This window comes from Geotrypetes seraphini, chromosome 3, assembly GCF_902459505.1.
Source record: "Geotrypetes seraphini chromosome 3, aGeoSer1.1, whole genome shotgun sequence".
Lineage (NCBI taxonomy): Eukaryota > Metazoa > Chordata > Amphibia > Gymnophiona > Dermophiidae > Geotrypetes > Geotrypetes seraphini.
Window position 1 is genome coordinate 23782195 of NC_047086.1, and position 23537 is coordinate 23805731.

At 47.2% G+C, this 23537-nt stretch overlaps 1 protein-coding gene across 9 annotated transcripts in view; it reads right to left on the reverse strand.

Moving 5' to 3' along the window:
- SYNCRIP (synaptotagmin binding cytoplasmic RNA interacting protein) overlaps positions 1-23537 on the reverse strand; it is a 232325-nt gene that overhangs the window by 6827 nt on the left and 201961 nt on the right. For all 9 annotated transcript variants that reach the window (XM_033937368.1, XM_033937366.1, XM_033937364.1 and 6 more), the window contains one exon: positions 2861-2982. In XM_033937368.1, coding sequence (XP_033793259.1) covers positions 2861-2982 — 122 coding nt within the window. The remainder of the gene's footprint in view (positions 1-2860; positions 2983-23537) is intronic.

The window sequence follows — 23537 nt, forward strand, 5'->3', positions numbered from 1 at the left end:
AGTGAACCTCGCAGGCCGCTCTGCACCTCGGTAGCACATTCCCTCTGACGCACTGGATCACTTCAGAGGGAACGTGCTACCGAGGTGCATAGCGCCTGTGAGGTTCGCTACAGCCGGCCTCAATCCTCAGAAGGCTTTTTTGAAGAGGAGGGCAGACACGAACGATCAGGAAGCCAGATGCTGGACAGGGGGAGCAGGGAAGAGGTGCTGCTGGACAGGGGGATAGGTAACAGGAAGGGAGGCTACTACTGGACAGGGATAGCAGGGAAGAGATGCTGTTAGACAGGGGGAGGAGGTAAAGGGAAGGGAGAAGGCCTACTGCTGGACATGGGGGAACAGGGAAGAGGTGCTGTTAGACAGGGGGGGGAATAAAAGGAAGGGAGAAGGGCTGCTGCTGCACAGGGGGAGCAGGGAAGGGGTGCTGCTGGACATGGGGGGGAGGTAAAAGGAAGGGAGTAGGCTACTGTTGGACAGGGGGATCAGGCAAGGGGTGGTGGTGGACAGCTGAGGAAAGAGAGAGACAGAAAGACAGACAGAAAGCGGCCAAGGAAAGAGAAAGAAAGAGACACACACATCTATTCTAGCACCCGTTAATGTAACGGGCTTAAAGACTAGTAATGAATAAGGTTCTTTTACTTTCATTGCTATGTATCAAAGTGGTTAGGGACTTGTAAAGGCAATGACGGTCCCATCGGCAACAGTTCAGTAAATACACTGAATATATAAATATATATATAAATAATTTGCAGACTTTAAATAAATAAATATATATATATATAATTTATTTAAAGTCTGCAAGTTATTTTTGGTATGTTAAGTAGAGAAATATCTTGACATCCCGACTAGAGAGCTTCACGGGAAACCCGTAGGGTCACAGGGATCCCGTGGGGTTGGAGGCAGCGCTCGTCTGCTTTCCCTGCCTGCAGCACGCCACACGTAGCTGACCCAGAAGTCTTTCCCCAGAGGGAAGGCTTCACGTCAGTCACGTGCAGCGATCTTCTCAGAACAATGCTTTTTTATCTCCCTACCAAAGGCTCCACAGAAGCTGACTTTTGATTGGAAACTGGCACGAAGTAGAAATCAGCTGATGAGTTAAGTTCCCTACCAAAGGCTCCATAGAAGCTGACTTATGAGTGGGCACCAGAAGAAGAAGAAATCAGCTGATGGGTTTTAAGTTAGCAGCAAAAGAGACAACGCAGCCATGCTGTTCAAATTACTTTGAATGACAAGGGGCTTTTCACCCCCTCTAGTTTTTGGTACTGGTGCAGCATATGCCATTGCATTTCTTCCTTTTTTATTGGAGTGAGTCATGTTTTGGAATGAACTTCTTTAGTTTTCTTTCAATGTGATTCATACCTTTAGATATCCACCACAGGCTCTATGAATGCTGCTATTTGCTTATTGATTTTAAAGCCTTCCACAGCTGTTCTTTTACATCAGTTCTTATGGTTATGGCCTAGTACATTTAGCCCTCAACATGATGTTCACACATTTTTATACCTAGTGTATGAGTTTTTCTGTTATGACTGTCCATTTCTTATCAGTATTTAAATATGCTTGCCATGAGTTTTAAGTCAACTCTTAGTGATTTTCATGTATGATGTGATTTTTTTATGCCTGGTTTATGAGGTTTTTTTCGGTATCCAAATGTTCCTGCTATTTGTTTTAAGTCTACTCTTATTGATTTTTATGGATGATGTGATTCTTAAAAATAATTTATTCCTGTTGTATGGGCTCTTTATTGTTATGACTGTTATTTTTAAATTAGTATTTTTAAGTGCCTGCCATGAGTTCTAAGTCTGTCTTTATTGATTTTCATATATGATGTTGCTCTTGCGTATAATTCATTTCATTCACAGCTTTAGGTACTCATATTGTTTTACATGTATGATGTGATTCTTATGTATAATTTATTCCACTGTGACCAACTTGATGGAAAAATAAGTCTCCAGACAACAAAGATAAAAAATGGAATTTATTGACTAAAATATGAGAGCTTTGGGAAATGTTTATAGCAGATGTCTTTGGATTGTGTTCAAAAGAAAAGGAAATGCATTTCTGAGTTTATTTCTACTGTTGCTGACCCTTGCTGTGGCTGTTGGGAATCCCCAAGCACCGCCAGCAGAGGACCTCCTCTAGAGATGACCAAAACTCCCCTCCACCAAGTGCAGTAGTCGCTGGCAGCACCCATGAGCCACTGAGATGCCAGCACCTGTGACTCAGGGACGCTACTGCTGCGAGCCAAGCTTGGCAAAAGGATCCCCCGGCCAACTGCAGAGGAAGTCTTCAGCTGACAGCTTGGGGGTCGTCATCAACTGAGTATTTATATTTTATATTTACATTAGAGGTTCTTGTAGAGACCCGTTTATAAAGTATGTATTCCTCCCAATTAACATTTCCAAATTAATAAAGTATCTTTGCTTATTTGTAAATGGGTCTCTACCAGAGCCTTTAATTCAGTAGCTTAATTGAATGAAATAACTACTTCTGAAGTTTATAGGGACGGGCGGGGACGGATTTGATTCCAGCGGGGACGGATTTGACTCCTAGCAGAGACGGACGGGGACAGATTTGATTCTACTGGGGACGGGCGGGGACGGTTTCGATTTCTGTCCCAGCGTGACTCTCTAATCCCGACACCCTTTTTCTTCTACTCATTGAAACAGTAGCTTTTAAAAGTACTACAGAAGAAATACAGCTCTTCCAGGACCCAAATGACCTGACATAACTGAAGTTTTTAAACTAAGAATGAAGCTTGAATTTGAAGTCTAATATTGCCAAAAACAAATTATACAGGCACCACATGACAGTCTACAGTACCCATTTATACATGCATATCTGTGAAACTTACTACACTTACATTTGATTTTTTGCAGCTTGTCGCTGAGCTTTTCTTTCTTTCCTTTTTTGATCTGGTGGTTTTGCAAAAACAATTTCAATATGTTCTCCTTCCAAGTCTTTTCCATTCATTTCTTCCATTGCCTAGGACAAACATACTAATTTAACAATGAGGACTACAGGAATACTAATGAAATCAAAATTATTACTAAAATTAACATTAGCTGAAAGGAAAACTCAGAAGAAGTTTTACCCTATTCAGAATTAACTAAAAAAAAATTTTTTTATTCAATTATTTATATACCACTTATATCCTAGGTACTTTATCATATTTCCCTATCTGTCCCAGTAGGCTCAAAGTCTATCTAGTGTACCTGGGGCAATGAGGGGATTAAATGACTTGCTCAGGGTCACAAGGAGCAGTGAGGGATTTGAACCCACAGACTCAGGGTGCTGAGGCAGTGGCTCTAACCCCTGTGCCACACAACTGATTCAAAAAATCCTTATAATCATCAAATATCATTAGTTTCCCAAACTGTGACAAATGCAAAATGCTGAATATAATCAACCAACATGTCCACAATGTAAGTTTATACAGCACCTCAAGGTTGTGGGTTTGATCCCAGCACTGCTGCCTGTGACCCTGGGCAAGTCATCTAACCCTCCATTGCTCCAAGTGCCATAGTTAAAATTGTGAGCCTGCCGAGCCAGAAAGCACAGTTACTTACCGTAACAGGTGTTATCCAGGGACAGCAGACAGCTATTCTCAACAAGTGGGTGACGTCATCCACAAAGCCCGGATGTGGACAGCTTCGCAAGCAGACTTGCTTGAAGAACTTTAGAAAGTTTGCGAATGCCGGACTGCACATACGCGAATGCCTTCCCACCTGATGCAGGGCGCGCATCTCCTCAGTTCAGATAACTAGCAGAGAAGCCAACCAGGGGAGGTGGGAGGGTTGTAAGAATAGCTGCCTGCTGTCCCTGAATAACACCTGTTATGGTAAGTAACTGTACTTTATCCCAGGACAAGCAGGCAGCCTATTCTCAACATGTAGGTGACCTTCAAGCTAACTAGAATGGGATGGAGTGTTGGTAATTCAGGAGAATAGATTTTGTAACGCTGCCTGGACGAAATAATCATCCCGTCTGGAAAAAGGATCCAGACAATGAGAGGTGAAGGTATGATCAAGGATCAAGTGGCAGTTTTACAGATTTCCTCAATAGGAGTAGATCTAAGGAAAGCGACTGATGCCACCATGGCTCTGACTCAACTCTGTAGATGCAGTCCAGCCTGAGCATAGCAGAAAGAGATGCAAGCAGCTAACCAGTTGGAGATGGTACGCTTGGAAATCGGATGTTCAAACTTGTTTGGATCAAAAGGAGACAAAAGTTGAGGAGCAGATCTGTGTGGCTTAGTCCTTTGCAAGTAAAAAGCCAAAGCATGCTTACAGTCCAGAGTATGAAGAGCTGTTTCTCCAGGATGAGAATGAGGCTTTGGAAAAAAGAAAACACTAGAAGTACAATGGATTGATTGAGATGAAATTCTGAAACCACACTGTCTAGTGGACGGCTTCCTGGAAGCCTCTAAAATGTCCTGTACAGATTAAGAAAACTGTAGAGTGGAAGTTAGGTTGAGAGGTACCAAGCTGTCAGGTATAGAGACTGCAGGTTGGGATGAAGTGTAAGCAGAGAGGGAAAAACTGGTAGAAGTAGTGGCTCCCTGCTGTTGAGTTGAAGTTGAAGGGAGAACCAAGGTTGCCTGGGCCACCAAGGAGCTATCAGAATCATGGCATGTTCCTGTTTGAGGTTGACACGTGTCTTGAGTATGAGAGGGAATAGAGGGAACGCATAGAAAAACAGATTCGTCTAGTCGGTGAGGGGAGTATATCCTGGAGCAGAACTAAGGCAGTTTGTTGTTGTGGGGAGACGTGAAGAGATCTATCTGAGGAATCTCCCACTTAGAAAAAATGTGATGAAGAGGCGAGGAATTGAGTGTCCATTCGTGAGGTTGTAGAAGACGACTCAATTTGTACGCCAGTTTTTCTCTCCTGGAATGTAGATAGCTTTCAGGAAGGTGTTGCGAAGAATTGTCCAATTCCAAACCTTCAGAGCTTCCTGGCAAAGAGGGAGAGATCCTGTTCCTCCCTGCTTGACAACATAGTACATGGCGACTTGATGTCTGTCCGAATGAGGACTACCTAGTCGTGAAGAAGATGCTAAAAAGCTTTGAGCGCAATGAAGATTACTCTGAGTTCCAACAGATTGATGTGACACTGATGATCCGTGCTGGATCAATGGCCTTGAGTACGGAGAGCATCGAGATGAGCCCCCCCAAGCGTAGGTCGAAGAATCTGTCATGAGGACCTTCTGATGAGGGGGTGTTTGAAACAGTAAACCTCTGGAGAGATTGGAAGAGAGCATCCACCAGTGGAGAGACTGTCTCAACAAAGGAGTCACTCTGATATGTTGAGAGTGGGTCGAAAGCCTGAGCTCACTGAGATGCCAGTGTCCACTGAGGGATTCAGAGGTGAAATCTGGCAAAAGGTGTCACGTGAATGGTAGAAGTCATGTGACCTAGAAGAACCATCATGTGTCTTGCTGAAATTGAAGAGAGGGAAGACACTTTGTGACAGAGCTGAAGAAGAGCATCCTGACGTTGACGAGGAAGGAATGCTTCGAGTTGTACAGTGTTCAAGACAGCTCCAATGAACTATAGAGTTTGAGAGGGCTATAGCTGGGATTTGGGAAAGTTGATTTTGAACCCCAAACTTTGGAGGAACCAAATAGTCCTTTGGATCGCTAAAATAACCCTTTGAGATGTTGAATCTTTGATGAGCCAGTCGTCCAAGCACGGGAACACCTGGAGACCATGGTTCCGCAGAGCTGCTGCTACCACAACTAGGCACTTGGTGAAAACTCTTAGAAACATAGAAAGATGACGGCAGATAAGGGCTACAGATAAGGGCTACAGCCCACACTATTGACCCTCCCTCTTGGAGATGAAGCCAGGCCGAAGGGTAGCACTCTGTAATTGGAAATGCAGATTTCCCACCTGAAATCTGAGGAACTGTCGAGAGGCTGGATGAATGGGAATGCGAGTGTAAGCCTCTTTGAGATCTAGAGAACATAACCAATCGTTCTGATCTAGAAGGGGATATATAAGGATGCTAGAGACAACATTCTGAATTTTTCTTTGACTAAAAATTTGTTGAGCGCTCTGAGATCCAAGAAAGGACACAGATCGCCTGTCTTCTGCGGAACAAGGAAGAACGGGAGTAAAAACCCCTGCTTTGTTGTTCCAAGGGAACTTCCTTGATGGCATGGAGACGAAGCAGAGCTTGAGCTTCCTGAAGAAGAAGGGTGGTCTGTGATGAATTGGAAGGATACTCAGAACCCAGAGGTCTAATGTAATGATCTCCCAGTGGTGGTAAAAATGATGGAGATGACCTCCAATGGGAAGGGGAGTCAAAAAGGTTGAGAGGCCTTAGGCGCAGCAGGAGTCTGAGGTTTTTGCTGCCTTTGCTGCTGCTGTTGTGGTTGTTTCTTAGGAGGCGCTCGTGTATAAGGAGCTGCTCTCTGTGGAAAGCATCTCTGGTAAGATGGAAGAGGCCTGAAGCCTTTAGAGGTAGAATGCTTAGGCTTAGGTTGAATGGTGGAAGCAAACAATTTCTCATGTTGAGCCAATCGTTTAGTAGTTGCCTCGATGGAGTCATCAAACAATTCATTGCCCTAAAAAGGGATGTTGGCCAGATGATCTTGAAGATTGGGGTCCATATCTACAGTGCAAAGCCAGGAAGCCAGCACATTGCCACTGAGAAGGCAGTGACCCTCGAGGAAAGTTCAAATGCATCACAGGAAGATTGAAGGAGATGCATTCGGAGTCGAGCCAGAGTGGTAGTCACATGCTGAAACACTGGAAGATGATATTGAGGAATATATTTGCAAAATTTAGGCAGGATGTTAACCAAATGCTTGAAATAAGAAGTGAAAATAAAATTGTAATTCAAAACTCTAGTTGCCATAAGAGAATTTCGATACAAAGACCAAACTTGTCCATAGTCCTGCTCTCTCTTCCAGGAGGGACAGTGGCATAAACTTTGGCAGGATTGGTCCTTTTCAGAGAAGACTTCACGAGAAGGGACTGATGGGATAACTGAGATTTCTCAAAGCCCTTGCAGTGGATCATCCTGTAACGTGATTCCAGCTTTCCTGGTACAGCAGGAATGGAATAGGGTATTTCAAGATTTTGCTTGAAAGTTTGAGAAAGAAGTCTATTAATGGGCAATTTAAGAGACTCCGCAGGAGGATGAGGCAAATTCATTTCTTCTAAATACTCTGTAGAGTATTTGGAATCAGAGTCCAAAGTAATATTGAGGTCTTTACTCATTTGACGTAGGAACAAAGAAAAAGAGATCTGCTCTAAGGAAGGGTGACCTCGAGGCACCTCGCAAGGCAGAGAACGAAGGTGAAGCTTCTCTGGAGTACTGATACCTGAGGTCTGAATATGCAGGTATAGATGACTCACTGAGAGAATCCCTCGCAGGAGAAGCATAGGTGTAAGGCTCTGGAGGTGGCGTCCTTGGCTTCAGAAATGGAGGCCTCGAAGAGTCTAGAGGCCTGGAGAAACAAGGCCTGTCCCGAGACGAGGACCTGTGCCTCGATAGATGCTTTGACTGATGTTGAGAACTGTGCCTCGAACCAGGCATGTCCCACTGAGAGGAATGTTGAGGAGTCTTCGCCCTATGCCTCGGAAAAGGCGATGCTTTATGCGAGGAAGGAGAGCTGGAGGCTGGAGATCGAGATACCAAAAAGGACTGAGTTCCTTGTGTCGCGGTATCTCGAGGCATTGACAAAGACTCGGATCCTTGAGTAGTGTGCTTATACTCCAGACAAGATACTCGCAAAGACTCACCTCCTTGCATAAAGTGTGTAGAATCTTATTGAGTCACTCCCAAGGACTCGACTCCTTGTATAGAGTGAGAGGATTCAGCCAAGGACTCGACTCCTTGTGATACTGGTAAGTGCTCAGACTGGACTGCAGGAAGCAGAGTCGAGGTAGGAGTATGTTTGGCAAGCATATTACCAAACTGCCGATCCATAATGGTCTGGATCATAGCTTCCAAATGTGACACCGAGACTTGAGGATCTGGTACATCTGGTGTGGCTATAGGTTTCGAGGAAGAGGAGGAAGAACGACTCTTCAACTTGGAGACATGCTTCTTGGGTAGCTTGATAACCACTGCTGGTACCTGACCTGAGGGAGGCAGCAAGGAAAGTGGCTCCTCAGGAGAAATCTTAGCAGATTTGCTCGAGAAAGAGGACCCTCCAAACGAGGAGGATTTGATTAAGGTCAAGGTCGAGGTAGAAGGCGGAATCCCTTTGAGAAGCTTGACCGGATTCGAGGTCGAGACTGGGGGAAGTGGATCCATACCGCCAAAGAGGTTTTCCACCTGAACTCGACGACGTTTGATGGCTCTTGGTTGAAGGGTAGCACAGGAGGCACAACTCCGGACGACATTCAGGTCCCAAACACTGAACACACCACCTATGTGGTTCAATGAGGGAGATCGCACGCTAGCAATGGCTACACTTCTTGAAGCCTGTGACCAGCTGGGACATAAACGGAAAATAGCCTCAGCGAGATCGAAACCCGCAGGCTGAGGCCGTGAGGCAGGCCCCGCCGTGACACATAGGAAAAATAAAAGTTAAAAAAACCAAAAGATGAAAACGCGCAAAGAAACACAGCGACCCAGTAAAAAAATAAAACACAATCCACGGTGAGAAAAGGTACGAAGTAGAACTGAGTCTAGTACCGAGCGTCAAATTAAGACTTCTCGGCTCTGCAGAAAACTGAGGAGACGCGCGCCCTGCATCGGGTGGGAAGGCACTCGCGCATGCGCGGCATTCGCAAACTTTCTAAAGTTCTTCAAGCAAGTCTGATTGTGAAGCTGACCGCATCCGAGCTCCGTGGATGACATCACCCACATGTTGAGAATAGGCTGCCTGCTTGTCCTGGGATAAAAATAAAATATTGATTACTTTTCAATGTAAACCACCTAGGATATATGTGTTATATTAAATAATTAAATGAATGCCACCTCCACCACCACCACCTTTTTTTTTTTTTTTTACAAAACCGTAATGCAATTTTTAGCGCTGGTCACAGTGGTAACAGTTCTGACACTCATAGAATTCCTATGAGCGTCAGAGCTATTACCGCCATGGCCAGCACTAAAAACTGTGCTACGATTTGCAAAAATAAATAAATTAAATAAAATAAAAAAGGGGGGAGGGGGCATAAATAAATCTTGATCATCAAGATTTCAACATTTGCAAAGCTTTCATAGCCCATCTAGGAGCAGTACAAATGGATTAGCTCTGCCATAGAACAAATTATAAATATGCTTAATGGTATACAAGTTCTCTGAATAGATGTCTGAAAGATTTTCATTTGCAATCTTATGAGGGGCATTCAATAATTTTTCTATTTGAGTATAAAAGAAAGTAGCAAGCACAATGAAACAAATCTGTGCATGTTCTGACATGTCTCAAGATTACTCAAGTACAAGTTTAACATTCCAAGAGACAGGACTTCAGGAGAGTCTTTGTGCAAATCAAGTAAGAAACTGCTAGATTTGGAGCACTGTTCAGTGCTAAAAAATTTCTCACAAAAGAAGGGGAAAAGCCAAAGGAGATCCATGAATGCATGACTGCAGTTTATTGCAAGTCTGCCCTATCATCGTACAAAGAAAAATTTTGGAGCAAACAGTGGGGTATAGAGTCCATTGAAGATGACCTTCACACTGGATATTCTGTGGAAGCAACTTCCACAGAAATGTGCAAGAAAGTCAAGGATTTTGTCTGACAGACAAATTAAGTTTTCCCAAATAGCTGAAGAAAGGGGCATCTTGGCAGGTACAGTTTGGAAAATAATTCATGAAAAGTTGGGCATGTCCAAGGTTAGTGCAAGATGGGTTCCAAGAATGCTGATACCATGCCAGAAGGCCATGAGGCTCCAGTGCTGCCAAGAGAACTTGGAGATGTTCCTTGAGGACCAAGTGAACTTTTTTCATTGTTTGGTGACTAGATATACACAGTCCAAAATGGAGTCAATGCAGTGGAAGCACCCCCAAGAAGTTCAAGACAGAAAAATATGCAGGAAAGTCATGGCATCTATCTTCTGGGATGATGAAGGACTTTTGCTTCTGGAGTTCATGCCACACCAGACAACCATAACCAGGGAGAGTTACACCAACACAGTGATTGCTCTGCAGAACACAATCAAAAAGAAAGAACGAGAAAAACTCACAGCATGTCTGCTGCTTCTTCATGACAATGCACCGGTACACGTCACAACAATCACAGATTACCATCCGAAAATGTGGGTTTCAGCAGCTATACCATCCACTGTACAGTCCTGACCTGGCTCCCTTGGATTATTTCCGGTTCCAAGTTTTGAAGAAATCTCTCTGTGGACAGTGGTTTTCAAGTGATGAAGACGTCAAGGAAGATGGCGTCCTGGTTTGAAGATCAAATAGAAGAATTCCTTTCAAAGTCATTGCAGGATAAGTGAATGAAGTGTATGGAGCTATCAGGGGACTATATTGGAAAAAGAAAACACACCATTTTTTGAAATTTCTTTTCTTTCCTACTGAGGTAGATAAAAGGATGCCCCTCGTACTTACGACCTGGGTTGGCCACTGCTGGAAACAGTGGAACTTGATGGACATTCGGTCTGTCCCAGTATGGCAACTCTTTTATGTTTATAGTTTATTATTTATATTCTGCCTTTAAACAAAGTGGATTACAACCATACATACATAATTAAAAATGGCAAAGACAGAAACCAAAACTAAAAAGACATGTCAAAATTATCAAAAAAATACAGCACATCTAAAAAAACATCAACTATCATATTTCATTTTACAAAATAGATGAAGCTTTAACAATTTTTAAAAACTGCACAGATCTTTTTGTTGCCTGATGTATACTGGAAACTTATACTGTAACCCTATGAACTGGAAGCTTAGGTTTTCACCTTCGAGAATCTTCTTTCTATTAGTACCTGTAGGATTCAGGACATTAGGTGTTCAATTCCAACCCGTGATCCAGGAGTTGCAGAAAGCCACATACTTTTCTGAGCACATGCTCCTCCTCCTTACAGATAGTTAGATTTAGTATAGTCCCAAAGCAAGCAACATACCTGAACAACTCCATGACAAGGTGGTACAGGGGAAGTCCCCCAGCAACATAATTTCTGTACAGATCTGCTCTGAAAAACATGAAAATAAGTAATATAAAGGCCCAACGGTAACACAGAAAAAACATTGTTGAACAATGTAAAACTAACCTGCTGCGTGCAATGAGCACCCACATGAAACAGCCTTCAGTAACTTGCATATTCACAGAAATGTGAAAAAAATCCCCACAGGATCCATCAACTGGCTGAAAAATCTCTCCCTACAAGGAGAATAACCGAGGCAAAAAGCAGATGATTCAGAACAACTGAAGTTATACAGAGAGGGTGGGCCATACTGAATCCTACAGGTACTACCAAAAGAAGATTATCGAAGGTGAAAACCTAATCTTCCATTCTGTTACGTACCTTAAGAATTCAGTACACTAGGTGACGTATCAAAGTAATGGCAGCAATCCAGAGATCCCCCTCTCCCCCCCAAAAAAAAACAACTAACCATTATTCAGGCGAGCCACCCCATGCACCTGGAAAAGCCGGGTTAAAGTATGAAAATAGGAGCAAGGAGCCACCAGCAAAGTAATTGGAAGTGCACAAGACTTCACCCATGAAACAGCAATACTTCTAGCCCAGTGGGCCTCAAGGAAACTGTCAGCTGTTAGCTATGGGAGACAGCGGCCACAGAAACAGCCCAAGAAAACCAACAGCTCTGAGCTAGCCTGCCCCGCCAAGGCACAGTAGATATGACAAAAATGATCAATCAACCGAAAATCAGGCGCCCACTGCAAATAGTGGAGCAAAATGGTCTCGACGTCCAATGTACGGAAGAGCTAAGCCATCCGCACAAAGCCTGAGGAATGAAACACAAGCAAACGAACCCTGTAGGTGAGAGGGGAAGTGGAAACTATTCACTGTAGAAAGGAAGGTACAGTACGGAGAACTACTCCTTCATCCTGAATACAGAGAAAAGGTTCCCAGCACGAAAGAACTTGAATCTCCGAAATACGCCATGCTGAGACCTTGGCAACCAGACAGTCTAGAACATCAGACCCAGAAGAGTAGCATCCTTCAGTGGCTCTAATGGGGCTTCCCCAAGGCCCTGAAGAACAATGTCAAGATTCCATGAAGGGAGGCCGCAAACAAAGTGCCCCTCTCATAAATCTGGTTCCCTCTGGATGAGAAGTAAGCAAACTAAAGCCACTACATGCACTTTAAGCACAAAAGGCTTGCAACCCAACATTAAGGGAGGCCACTGCAAAACCCTTCTCTGGTACCACCAAAAGAAAAGTCAGGACCCCCGAAAAGGAAGCCCTTTCAGGCTCCACCTGGGTCCTTAGCACACCACTGTTGAAAAACCTTCCAGGCTTTGGCATAAGAAGCCAAAGTAGAGGGTTGTTTTTTTTTGTTTTTTTTTTTTTTGGGGGGGGGGAGTTTCCCGACTGCCAAAGTGTCAATATGACATCCATGTTCTGGAAAAGGACTAGTATCCAGATGTGGAATGCACACTGTAAAGAAGTGCATATAATTGATTCCTCTTCTGGCTGACCTGCCGGTGTGTCCAGAAACAAATCCAGATGCTAACAAAATAAATCTTTCTTGTGCCCCTCCCTCCCAAAGATGTCCAGCACCCATGTAGCCGAGGACATGCACATCCACTCCTAGTAAAACTGAGCTACACAGCTCTCTGGAAGGCTGTACAGGAGCATTAGCTACCCAGGGTCTGGATGTCGGAGGATGGCTGGAAGTGTTGACACAGGGACTGTATCCCTGAAAATCTTTCTGGGAGGAAGAGCCCAAGGAGTTCTGACAAAAACGACAGGAAGGATGAAAATTACTAATGACCCCTCCCCCAAAGTCCGGCAAGAGTTGTTCATAGGGAGAGACGTAGGGCAGCGATCAGCAACACCGGCCAGGTCAGTCAGATCTGTCCCAAAAAGAAGCCGACTCCTGAATGGAAGTCTACTCAAAATTATCTTGGAGGCAGCATCTCCAGCCCAATGATAGTTCTAAAACGGCCGGCACATAGACACCGCTTAAGTGGTAAGAACTCGAATGAGATCAGAAAGAGCGTCCGCCCCATAATCTACACCATCCAGCACTGGCTGGGGACCGACAGCTACTTCCACAGAGGATACCCTGCGCAATCATGCGTGACAAGCACACCCCACAAAGGAGGCTGCCACTGCCTTGAAGCCTGAAGAAGGCACATCTAAGGGGTTTGTTTTTATTTATTTATTTTTAAAAGAAAATATCCACTATGCTATCCTGGGAGTCCATAAATACTACTTTAACACCAGGGAGGTCCGTGTGCCGGGTATCCTGCGCCGCAGCAAACTCCACCTTAGGGTGCTCAAAACTACAGAAAAGCAGGCGCCAGCAGAGAAAGCTTAAACATAGCTTGAGAGGCCGTAAGACCAAAGTGAGTCACTGCCTACAGGTCCATAATAGGTCACAAATCTTCAAAGTTTTGCTTTGGCATGATGAAAAGAATCTAGTATCTCCCGGATCCCAAGTCATCTTTTGGAACAAGTGCTATTGTCACCAGACCTAGCAACCGGCGAACTGTGGCAGGCCCTCTACGGTCTCTGCCCAGGTTTCCCGTGGAAGACAGGAAGAAGTCCAGTGGAGGCCGGAAAAACTGTAATCAGAGACCCTCTTTTAACACTTTGAGGACCCACTTGTTCGAAGTCACCCACAGTCACTCCGGTAGGTAGGCCGAAAGTCACCCCCCGATCTGAGGGTAAGGCGCCACATGCCAAGTGTCAGAACTTCCCTTGGAAGGGACATGAGAACGGGTGTTCAAAGACGGACATCTGGCAGAACCTCCAAAGCAAGGTCTGGAAGGGGCTCCAAAGTGGCGTCCTATCGCCGAGAGTCTGGCGTCTGGTGAGAGTGCTGTCAGGGATGAAGTCGGCCGTCCCAAACCCTCTGTAGAATGAGGTGTCGACACATGTATATCCAGACGTATCATCCTGAATACTGGCCATAAGGTCAACCCAAATCCTAGCCAATCCGGAGCACACCCTTGAAAGGCAACATGCTCAGCTTAGCCTTAGACGAAGAATCACCCGACCACTGTTGAATCCATAGCAATCGTCGGGCAGAGACTGAGCAAGCTCCAAGCTTAGAAAAAACTTTCATTATGTCAATTAGGGCAACCGCCAAATAATTCACTCCGGAGACTAGAAGTCAAGGTCCCAAAGGACAACCTCCTCGGGATCCTGGCTGAGCTTAGTGCGACCCACCTGGACCACAAAGGAAGCGGCTGCTGTAACTCTCACTTCCACTGCAGCAAAATCAAAAAGGCGTTTGAGCACAAAATCCACTCTCCTGGCCTTAACACCATTCAGGACAACTCCAACAGAGGGTAAAGAAGTAGCCAAATGCACCTGCGGCGGGACCAGTTGCTTGGTGAACTCCGGGTCCATGAGAGACAACCGCACCATGGCTCTAGCACATTTAAGGGGACCCTCCAGGGATTCGCAAGCCACTCCTACCCAAATCCGGAATGTCCGGAAAGAATGCAGGCAGTGTATGTTGAGCACTCATGAAGAAACAGCCTGCAAGCAGCCGGAGGTCCAACACCAGGGTAAAGCACCTCTCAGAAAGGCGGGGAGGTCATTGGTCAGACCGAAAGAGCCTGCGCACAGCTGGGACAACCCCATGTACTAGGGACCTGCTGGCAGTGGGATCCCGAAGATCCGCTAAAAAAACCACCTTGCTGGACGCCGTAGGGAAAAAAAAAAAATCTGTGACAGCAAATGGAAAGAAACCGGGGCAGACGCAATGGCAGCAACCGCCAGTCTGCTCTCCAGTTTCACTGAAGAGAAACACAGACATGCTGCAGCACTGGATACAACTTGGAATAAACAGGCACAGCCTTTTCACAACCAGAAAAGCCTGACACAATATCTGACACTTGCAGGCGGAAAATATGCACCAGTGGCAAAAGCTGCTCAGCTTGCCGTAGTTGTAGTGCTCAAAGGAGACTCCCCCCCCCGAAACTGCGCTTGTGCTTCCACGCAGCGCGTTTCATACCCGTTTGAGAGGGACTGGATGCGTCAAAAGTGTCTCCAGTAGATGTGGAGGCAAAGGAGAGACTCTCTGAAGGAGGAAAACATGGAATCCGTGCATGCCTTTGCCCCCGTGCAGGACGCGGCACACGTGACATGCGGCCGCAAATCCGACAGCCATCCACTATAATTGAGGCATGAATCCATGCCATCCTGTCCTGAGGTGGCCATCTGTGAAGTTTGGAACAATAACAAAGGTTCTAAAGGCAAAAAATATACTTTTAAAAGTTTTAAAGAAAATCCAAGATGGCCGCCGCAGGTGCCGATTTTGCCCTAAAACGGCCCACAAAAAACGCAGGAAACCCAGGAAAATGGCAATTTTGTTTTTTCAGAGGTGAGGGAGGGGGATAGGGCATTCAGGGAAAACACCCAAAACTCACTTTTGAAAACCCCCTCCCCAAATCGTCAATACGAGCATGCATGCAGTGTCTCACTGTGTCTGTACTGCATTCAACAGAAACGGCAGGCCAGCCTACAAGCAAGCATGGAAATCTACTACCTCAGAAATCTGGATTTTTCACATCTTCTGACCGCCTCACTTTCCCTGTCACCGCAGACAGGAAATTTTAGGAAAGACACACAGTCCGGTTCCAATTCCGGCATACCTCCATGAACTGCAGAAGCCTGCGCTCTACCCCTTAGTGGATAAACCCGGGGCGAGACAGTTCCCAATCCTGGAACCCGAACTGACCTGCAGGGTGTCTAGGGGGCTTACTGCAGTTTCTGCTAACCGGAGTAGACAATCTTTAAGCAAAAGGCTGCGATCTTCCGCCGAACGATCACTCCCCCAGAGTGAATCTGTAGTACTTGGGCAATACTCACGGCACATAAAATAAAAGACTAGAAACAGAGAAAAATTAATTCACGAGCAGAAGAAACTAGAAGTCAGAAGCAAGGCTGCAGAACAACTGGACTTCGAGGGGAGTGTCCAAGGAGCTGACCTCGGAGAGGGGGGATGGATTTGTTTGTAAGTTCTGCAGCCAAGGCTAAAGCAGATGCAAGAACCCTCGAGTTCAGCCTCCAGAGGAATTGTACAAGAAAGGGATGTTACCAGTGGTTTGCCTCAAGGTTCTGTTATTGGGCCTGTTCTTTTTAACATTTTTATAAATGATTTTGCTGAAGGGTTGTTGGGTAAGATTTGCCTCTTTGCAGATGATACCAAAATCTGCAATAGAGTAGACACCCAGGATTGTGTGAACAACATGAAGAAAGACCTGGCAAACTTGAAGAATGGTCTGAAATTTGGCAGCTAAAATTTAATGCTAAGAAATGCAAGGTCATGCACTTGGGCTGAAAAAACCCAAGGGAACGGTACAGTTTAAGCCGGGGGTGAAGAACTTATGTGCACGACGGAAGAGCAGGACTTGGGTGTGATTGTATGTGATGATCTTAATGTGGCCAAACAGGTTGAAAAGGTGACAGCAAAAGCTAGAAGGTTGCTAGGTTGCATAGGGGGAGGTATGGCCAGTAGGAAAAAGGAGGTATTAATGCCTCTATATAAGACTCTGGTGAGACCTCATTTAGAATATTGTGTACAATTCTGGAGGCTGCACCATCAACGGATTGAAGAGGTGAAAGACAGGCACGCGGGAGGACCAAGAGAAGTAAATTACAGTAGTCCAAGCACAAGGTGACGAGAGCATGGACAAGAGTTTTGGTCATGTGTTCAGAGAGAAGAGGATGGATTTTGGTAATGTTATGGAGGAGGAAGCGACAGGATTTAGCAGTCTGTTAGATCTGAACAGAGAAGGAGAGAGAGGAGTCAAAGATCACCCCAAGATTGCAAGTCAACAAGACAGGGAGGATAGCGTTATCCACAGAATAGAGAACGGCGAGAAGGGGGAGGCGGGTTTGGGGGAAAAGATAAGGAGTTCAGTTTTAGCCATATTCAGTTTGAGATGGCGGTGAGACATCCAAGCAGCAATGTTAGAAAGGCAGCTGAAATTTGGGCCTGAACTTCTGCAGATATATCTGGCGTGGAGAGGTAGATCTGGGAGTCATCAGCAAAGAGGTGCTATTGAAAACCATGAGAGAAGATCAGCGTACCAAGAGAGAGGGTATATGGGGAAAAGAGGAGAGGGCCCAGGACAGAGCCTTGGGGTACGCCAATAGACAGCGGGACGGCGGCGGAGATGGATCCACCGTAATATACATTGAAGGTACAATAAGAAATAGGAAGAAAACCAGGAGAGAGCAGAACCCTGGAATCCCAGCGAGGACAAGCTGGATCCCAGATGAACAGACCCTGATCACTGAAGTGGCACTCAGTAAGCTAACCCCACAGGTCCATGTGACGGTTTGCCCTGTAAAACTGCAGTCCAGCTCCGTGGAACCTGTATTCTTCACCAGGCAGAGATCCTCTGAATAAAGGGTCTCAAGGCACTGCTACCGATAAGAACAAACTTTCGACAAAAAGAAAGCAGAGTAGATCAAACACCTCTGCAAGGTTCACTTGCAGTAGGAAAAGGGAGCATTATACTCCACTGCAATGTGGGAGGTGCTGACAGCTTTGAGTGTCACTTCTGCAAGAACCAGTTCATGGGTTAGGAATGGATTGAACACAATATGTACAGAATTCAGAGTACATATAACAAATACCTTTTGAGGAAATTATATAATACTGCTGTTTGATTGATTTGTTCATTGAATAAGTTTGAGAGAGTTACAACTTAGAAACATAGAAAAAAAAGCGGCAGAAAAGGGCTATAGCCCACCAAGTCTGCCCATTCCAAGTATCCTCCCCCCCTGAGTTTACTCCCTTAAAGATCCCACGTGAGTATCCCATTTTCTCTTAAAATCCGTCACGCTGCTGGCCTTTATCACCTGGAGTGGGAGTCTGTTCCAATGATCCACAACTCTCTCGGTGAAGAAATACTTCCTGAAGTCGCCATGAAACTTCCCTCCCCTGATTTTTAGCGGATGCCCTCTGGTGGTCGAGGGTCCCATGAGCCGGAAGATATCATCTTCTGACTCGATGTGCCCCGTGATATACTTATACGTTTCAATCATATCTCCCCGTTCCCTTCTTTCCTCAAGTGAGTACATCCGCAATTTCTCTAGTCTTTCTTCATACGTGAGATCCTTGAGCCCCAAGACCATCCTGGTGGCTGTTCGCTGTTCGATTCTCAGCACGTCCTTTCGGTAGTGAGGTCTCCAAAACTGAACGCAGTACTCTAAGTGAGGCCTCACCATGGCTCTGTACAACGGCATCATAACTTCAGGTCTCCTGCTGACGAAACCTCTGCGGATACACCCCATCATTTGTCTTGCTCTGGAGGAAGCCTTCTCCACTTGATTGGCAACCTTCATGTCCTCGCTAATGATCACTCTTAGATCGCGTTCCGCTGTGGTCCTAACCAAGGTTTCACCATTTAGTACATAAGTTCTACGCGGGTTTCTCTTTCCCAGGTGCATTACCTTGCATTTTTTAGCATTGAAGCCAAGCTGCCAAGTAGTTGACCATTGTTCCAGCAGCAGTAGATCGTGTGTCATATTATCAGGTAATAAGCTTCTGCCTACTATGTTGCAAAGTTTGGCAGCGTCGGCGAACAGCGATACCTTTCCCCTAAGTCCTTGCATCATATCTCTTATGAATAAGTTGAATAGAATCGGACCCAGGACCGAGCCCTGCGGCACTCCACTTATCACGTCCGATGCTTCAGATGGGGTACCGTTCACCACTACCCTTTGATGTCTGCCGCTCAGCCAATCCCCAACCCATGTAGTTAGAGTGTCTCCTAATCCTATCGATTTTAGCTTGTTCAGTAATCTTCGATGAGGGACGCTATCAAATGCTTTACTGAAGTCCAAATACACTACGTCCAGTGACTCTCCAGCATCCAGTTGTCTAGTAACCCAGTCAAAAAAGCTAATCAGATTAGATTGGCAGGATCTACCCCTGGTGAACCCGTGTTGGTGTGGATCACGTAGTTTTTCTTCGTCTAGGATTGTGTCAATATTCTGTTTGATCAGTGTTTCCATGAGTTTACACACTATAGACGTGAGACTCACTGGTCTGTAGTTTGCTGTCTCTGTCCTGCAGCCCTTTTTGTGGAGTGGGATTACGTTGGCGGTTTTCCAGTCCAAGGGGACCCTTCCTGTGCTTAGGGAAAGATTGAAAAGAACAGATAATGGTTCTGCCAGGACTTCCCTTAACTCCCTTAGCATTCTGGGATGTAGGTTATCTGGTCCCATGGCTTTGTTTACTTTGAGTCTTGATAGTTTGTCGTAGACGCTACTGGGCGTAAATTCAAAATCTTGAAACGGGTCTTTCTGGTTATCTCCCGTCTGCAGCTGTGGACCAACTCCCGGCGCTTCTCGGGTGAATACTGAACAGAAGTATTGGTTTAGTAGTTCTGCCTTCTCAGAATCTGATTCCGCAAAGTTACCGTCCGATTGCTTCAGGCGTACTATCCCATCTTTGTTTCTTTTCCTGTCACTAATATAGCTGAAGAAAGATTTATCCCCTTTCTTAATTTTCCGTGCTAACTCTTCCTCCATTTGGAGTTTGGACTCTCTGACTGCTGTTTTGACAGCTTTAGATCTGTCTAGATAGTACTCTTTTGCCCCCTCTCTGCCTAGATGTTTGTAGGTGATAAATGCGTCTTTTTTCTGTTTAACTAGGTCTGAAATTTCTTTACTGAACCATTGGGGTCTTTTGTTTCTCCTGCGTTTACTTACTGTCTTTATGTATCGGTCTGTTGCTTCGTGTAGTATGGATTTCAGAGACGACCACATACCCTCCACATTGTCAGATTTTGCTTGTTTATATAGCTCCCGATGGATAAAATCTCCCATGCTGCTGAAGTCTGTACCTCTAAAGTTGAGAACCCTTGTTGCTGTGTTTGTCTTAGGGAAACCTTTCTTAAGGTTGAGCCATACCATATTATGGTCGCTGGAGGCCAGTGTGTCTCCTACTGAGACTTCCGTGACGCTATCTCCGTTGGTGAGGACCAGGTCTAGTAATGCCTGATCCCTGGTGGGCTCCAACACCATTTGCTTGAGACGTGCCCCCTTTATGGAGTTTAATATTCTTTTGCTGCTACCCGTAGTCGCGGAGAGTGTGTTCCAATCTGCATCTGGCATGTTGAAGTCTCCTAGCATTACTAAGTCTCCGCGCAGCGTGATGTTCTCTATGTCCTCAATTAATTCCATGTCTTTGTCCTCCTGTTGCCTGGGAGGTCTATATATCACACCAAGGTATAGGCATTTTTCTTTCCCTCTTGATACATACAATTTCACTGGTTATCAACTGAAGCTAAGATAGAGTTTAAACCAGTGTGTTGCAAACTTTTTAAGCTGCTGGCACACTAATCTTGGTGCTGTGGCTGGAGGACACCCAGAAATGCACAGAACGTCAATGTGATGTCATGTGCATGTGTGACGTTCATGCATGCACGGATGTCCTCCACCTGAAGCCCTGAGCCTCTTATTACCACCAGTGAGGGGGTGCTGCAGAGAGGAAAGGAGAAGAAGCAAAGAAGTAGATGAGGAGAGGCACAGGATGTGCCTCTTACCACACCCTTGTAAGCAGTGAGCTGGCGCCGGCACTTCTCCTCCTCGCCAGCATCTCAGGGTATACCTGGAATCCACCATGGCACACAATTTGAGATACACTGGTTTAAACTATAGCTTTATATTTAAAATCCTCCACAGACTAGCTCTGCGCTACCTAAACCATTTGACTTTTTCCACCCACGTATGGGATTTGTAATTAATTAAGACTGATATTTCTACCTTGCAAGAGTGTTAAATCTAATAAAATCTTCTCCATGTTATTTTCTTATTGTACTGCTAAATTGTGGAATATATTGCCCACAACCATGATTCATAAATACAACTATATTGGTTTTCATAAAGCTAGTAAGCAGACTATTTTGTTTTGTAAATATATTAGCAAATAGTTGTTTTTCAAATGTAATGGGCTCAACTATATACATCTACCGTATTTTCGCGGATATAACGCGCACCTGTGTAAAACGCGCACAGGGGTATAGCGCGCAGAAATCACGATGATATGTACCAAAACTTTTCTATACCGCGCTCAGGCATATAACGCGCATGATGCCCGACGCTCCTTTCGCCCGCCCTGACTTTCCGTGCGCTGTCCCGACTCTCCGTTCACCCCCCTGACTTCCGTGCACTGCCCTGACTTTCCGTGCGCTGTCCCGACTCTCCGTTCACCCCCCCTGACTTTCCGTGCACTGTCCCCCCTTGAAGTCCTGTCCCCCCTTGAAGGTCTGTCCCCATCCTGAAAGCCTGATGCCCCCCCCCCCGACGTCCGATACATCCCCCCCCCGGCAGGACCACTCGCACCCTCACCCCGAAGGACCGCCGACTCCCCAACAATATCGGGCCAGGAGGGAGCCCAAACCCTCCTGGCCGCGGCGACCCCCTAACCCCACCCCGCACTACATTACGGGCAGGAGGGATCCCAGGCCCTCCTGCCCTCGACGCAAACCCCCTCCCCCCAACGACCGCCCCCCCCAAGAACCTCCGCCCGTCCCCCAGCCGACCCGCGACCCCCCTGGCCGACCCCCACGACACCCCCACCCGCCTTCCCCGTACCTTTGTGTAGTTGGGCCAGAAGGGAGCCCAAACCCTCCTGGCCACGGCGACCCCCTAACCCCACCCCGCACTACATTACGGGCAGGAGGGATCCCAGGCCCTCCTGCCCTCGACGCAAACCCCCTCCCCCCAACGACCGCCCCCCCCCAAGAACCTCCGCCCGGCCCCCAGCCGACCCGCGCCCCCCCTGGCCGACCCCCACGACCCCCCCACCCCCCTTCCCCGTACCTTTGGAAGTTGGCCGGACAGACGGGAGCCAAACCCGCCTGTCCGGCAGGCAGCCAACGAAGGAATGAGGCCGGATTGGCCCATCCGTCCTAAAGCTCCGCCTACTGGTGGGGCCTAAGGCGCGTGGGCCAATCAGAATAGGCCCTGGAGCCTTAGGTCCCACCTGGGGGCGCGGCCTGAGGCACATGGGCCAAACCCGACCATGTGTCTCAGGCCGCGCCCCCAGGTGGGACCTAAGGCTCCAGGGCCTATTCTGATTGGCCCACGCGCCTTAGGCCCCACCAGTAGGCGGAGCTTTAGGACGGATGGGCCAATCCGGCCTCATTTCTTCGTTGGCTGCCTGCCGGACAGGCGGGTTTGGCTCCCGTCTGTCCGGCCAACTTCCAAAGGTACGGGGAAGGGGGGTGGGGGGGTCGTGGGGGTCGGCCAGGGGGGTCGCGGGTCGGCTGGGGGGGGCGGTCGGAGGTTCTTGGGGGGGGGGCGGTCGTTGGAGGGAGGGGGGTTTGCGTCGAGGGCAGGAGGGCCTGGGATCCCTCCTGCCCGTAATGTAGTGCGGGGTGGGGTTAGGGGGTCGCCGTGGCCAGGAGGGTTTGGGCTCCCTTCTGGCCCAACTACACAAAGGTACGGGGAAGGCGGGTGGGGGTGTCGTGGGGGTCGGCCAGGGGGGTCGCGGGTCGGCTGGGGGACGGGCGGAGGTTCTTGGGGGGGCGGTCGTTGGAGGGAGGGGGGTTTGCGTCGAGGGCAGGAGGGCCTGGGATCCCTCCTGCCCGTAATGTAGTGCGGGGTGGGGGTAGGGGGTCGCCGTGGCCAGGAGGGTTTGGGCTCCCTCCTGGCCCGATATTGTCGGGAAGTCGGCGGTCCTTCGGGGTGGGGGTGCGAGTGGTCCTGCCGGGGGGGGGGATGTATCGGACGTCGGGGAGTCGGCCGGGCAAGAGGGCTTGGGCTCCCTCTTGCTCCGATCGTGGATGCGGGTGCGAGCGCGTGCGAGCGGTCGTTCGGGGTGGGGGTGCGAGCGGTCCTGCTGGGGGGGTGAATCGGGCGTCGGGCGGGGTGGGAACTATGTTTAAAAACTTTTCTATACCGCGCTCAGGCATATAACGCGCGAGGGGTATGCGCGGTACGTAAAATCACGTATAACGCGCGCGTTATATCCGCGAAAATACGGTAATATAATAAAATGCTAGGTCGCGCATGCGCACTAAAAAATCGTGTTCCCTGATCCGTTGCGAAAACACGATTGCGCATGCGCGGGTTTTACGTCACCACTTGCTCGCGGCGGCTTTCAAATTAAAAAAAAAAATTACACAGCTGCGGCAGCCTTCCTCACCCCCGCCTCTCACTGTGAATGGTACGGCTCCTCTCTCGAACTGCACCAGGATCGAGAGAGGAGCTGCAGCGCCGGCTTTCAACTTAGAACAAAACAAAAAAAAAAACCCCAACTGGAGATCGCCGCTCTCACCCGGCTCCCACTGTGCAAACCCCCCCCCCCCAACTGGAGATCGCCGCTCTCACCCGGCTCCCACTGTGCAACCCCCCCCCCCCCCCCATGGGAGGATACGCCACAGCAAAGTGCTGCACAGGTACTGGAGGGGGAGAGAGATATTGCTTCTGCACCGGTACAAACATCCCTCCAGCGT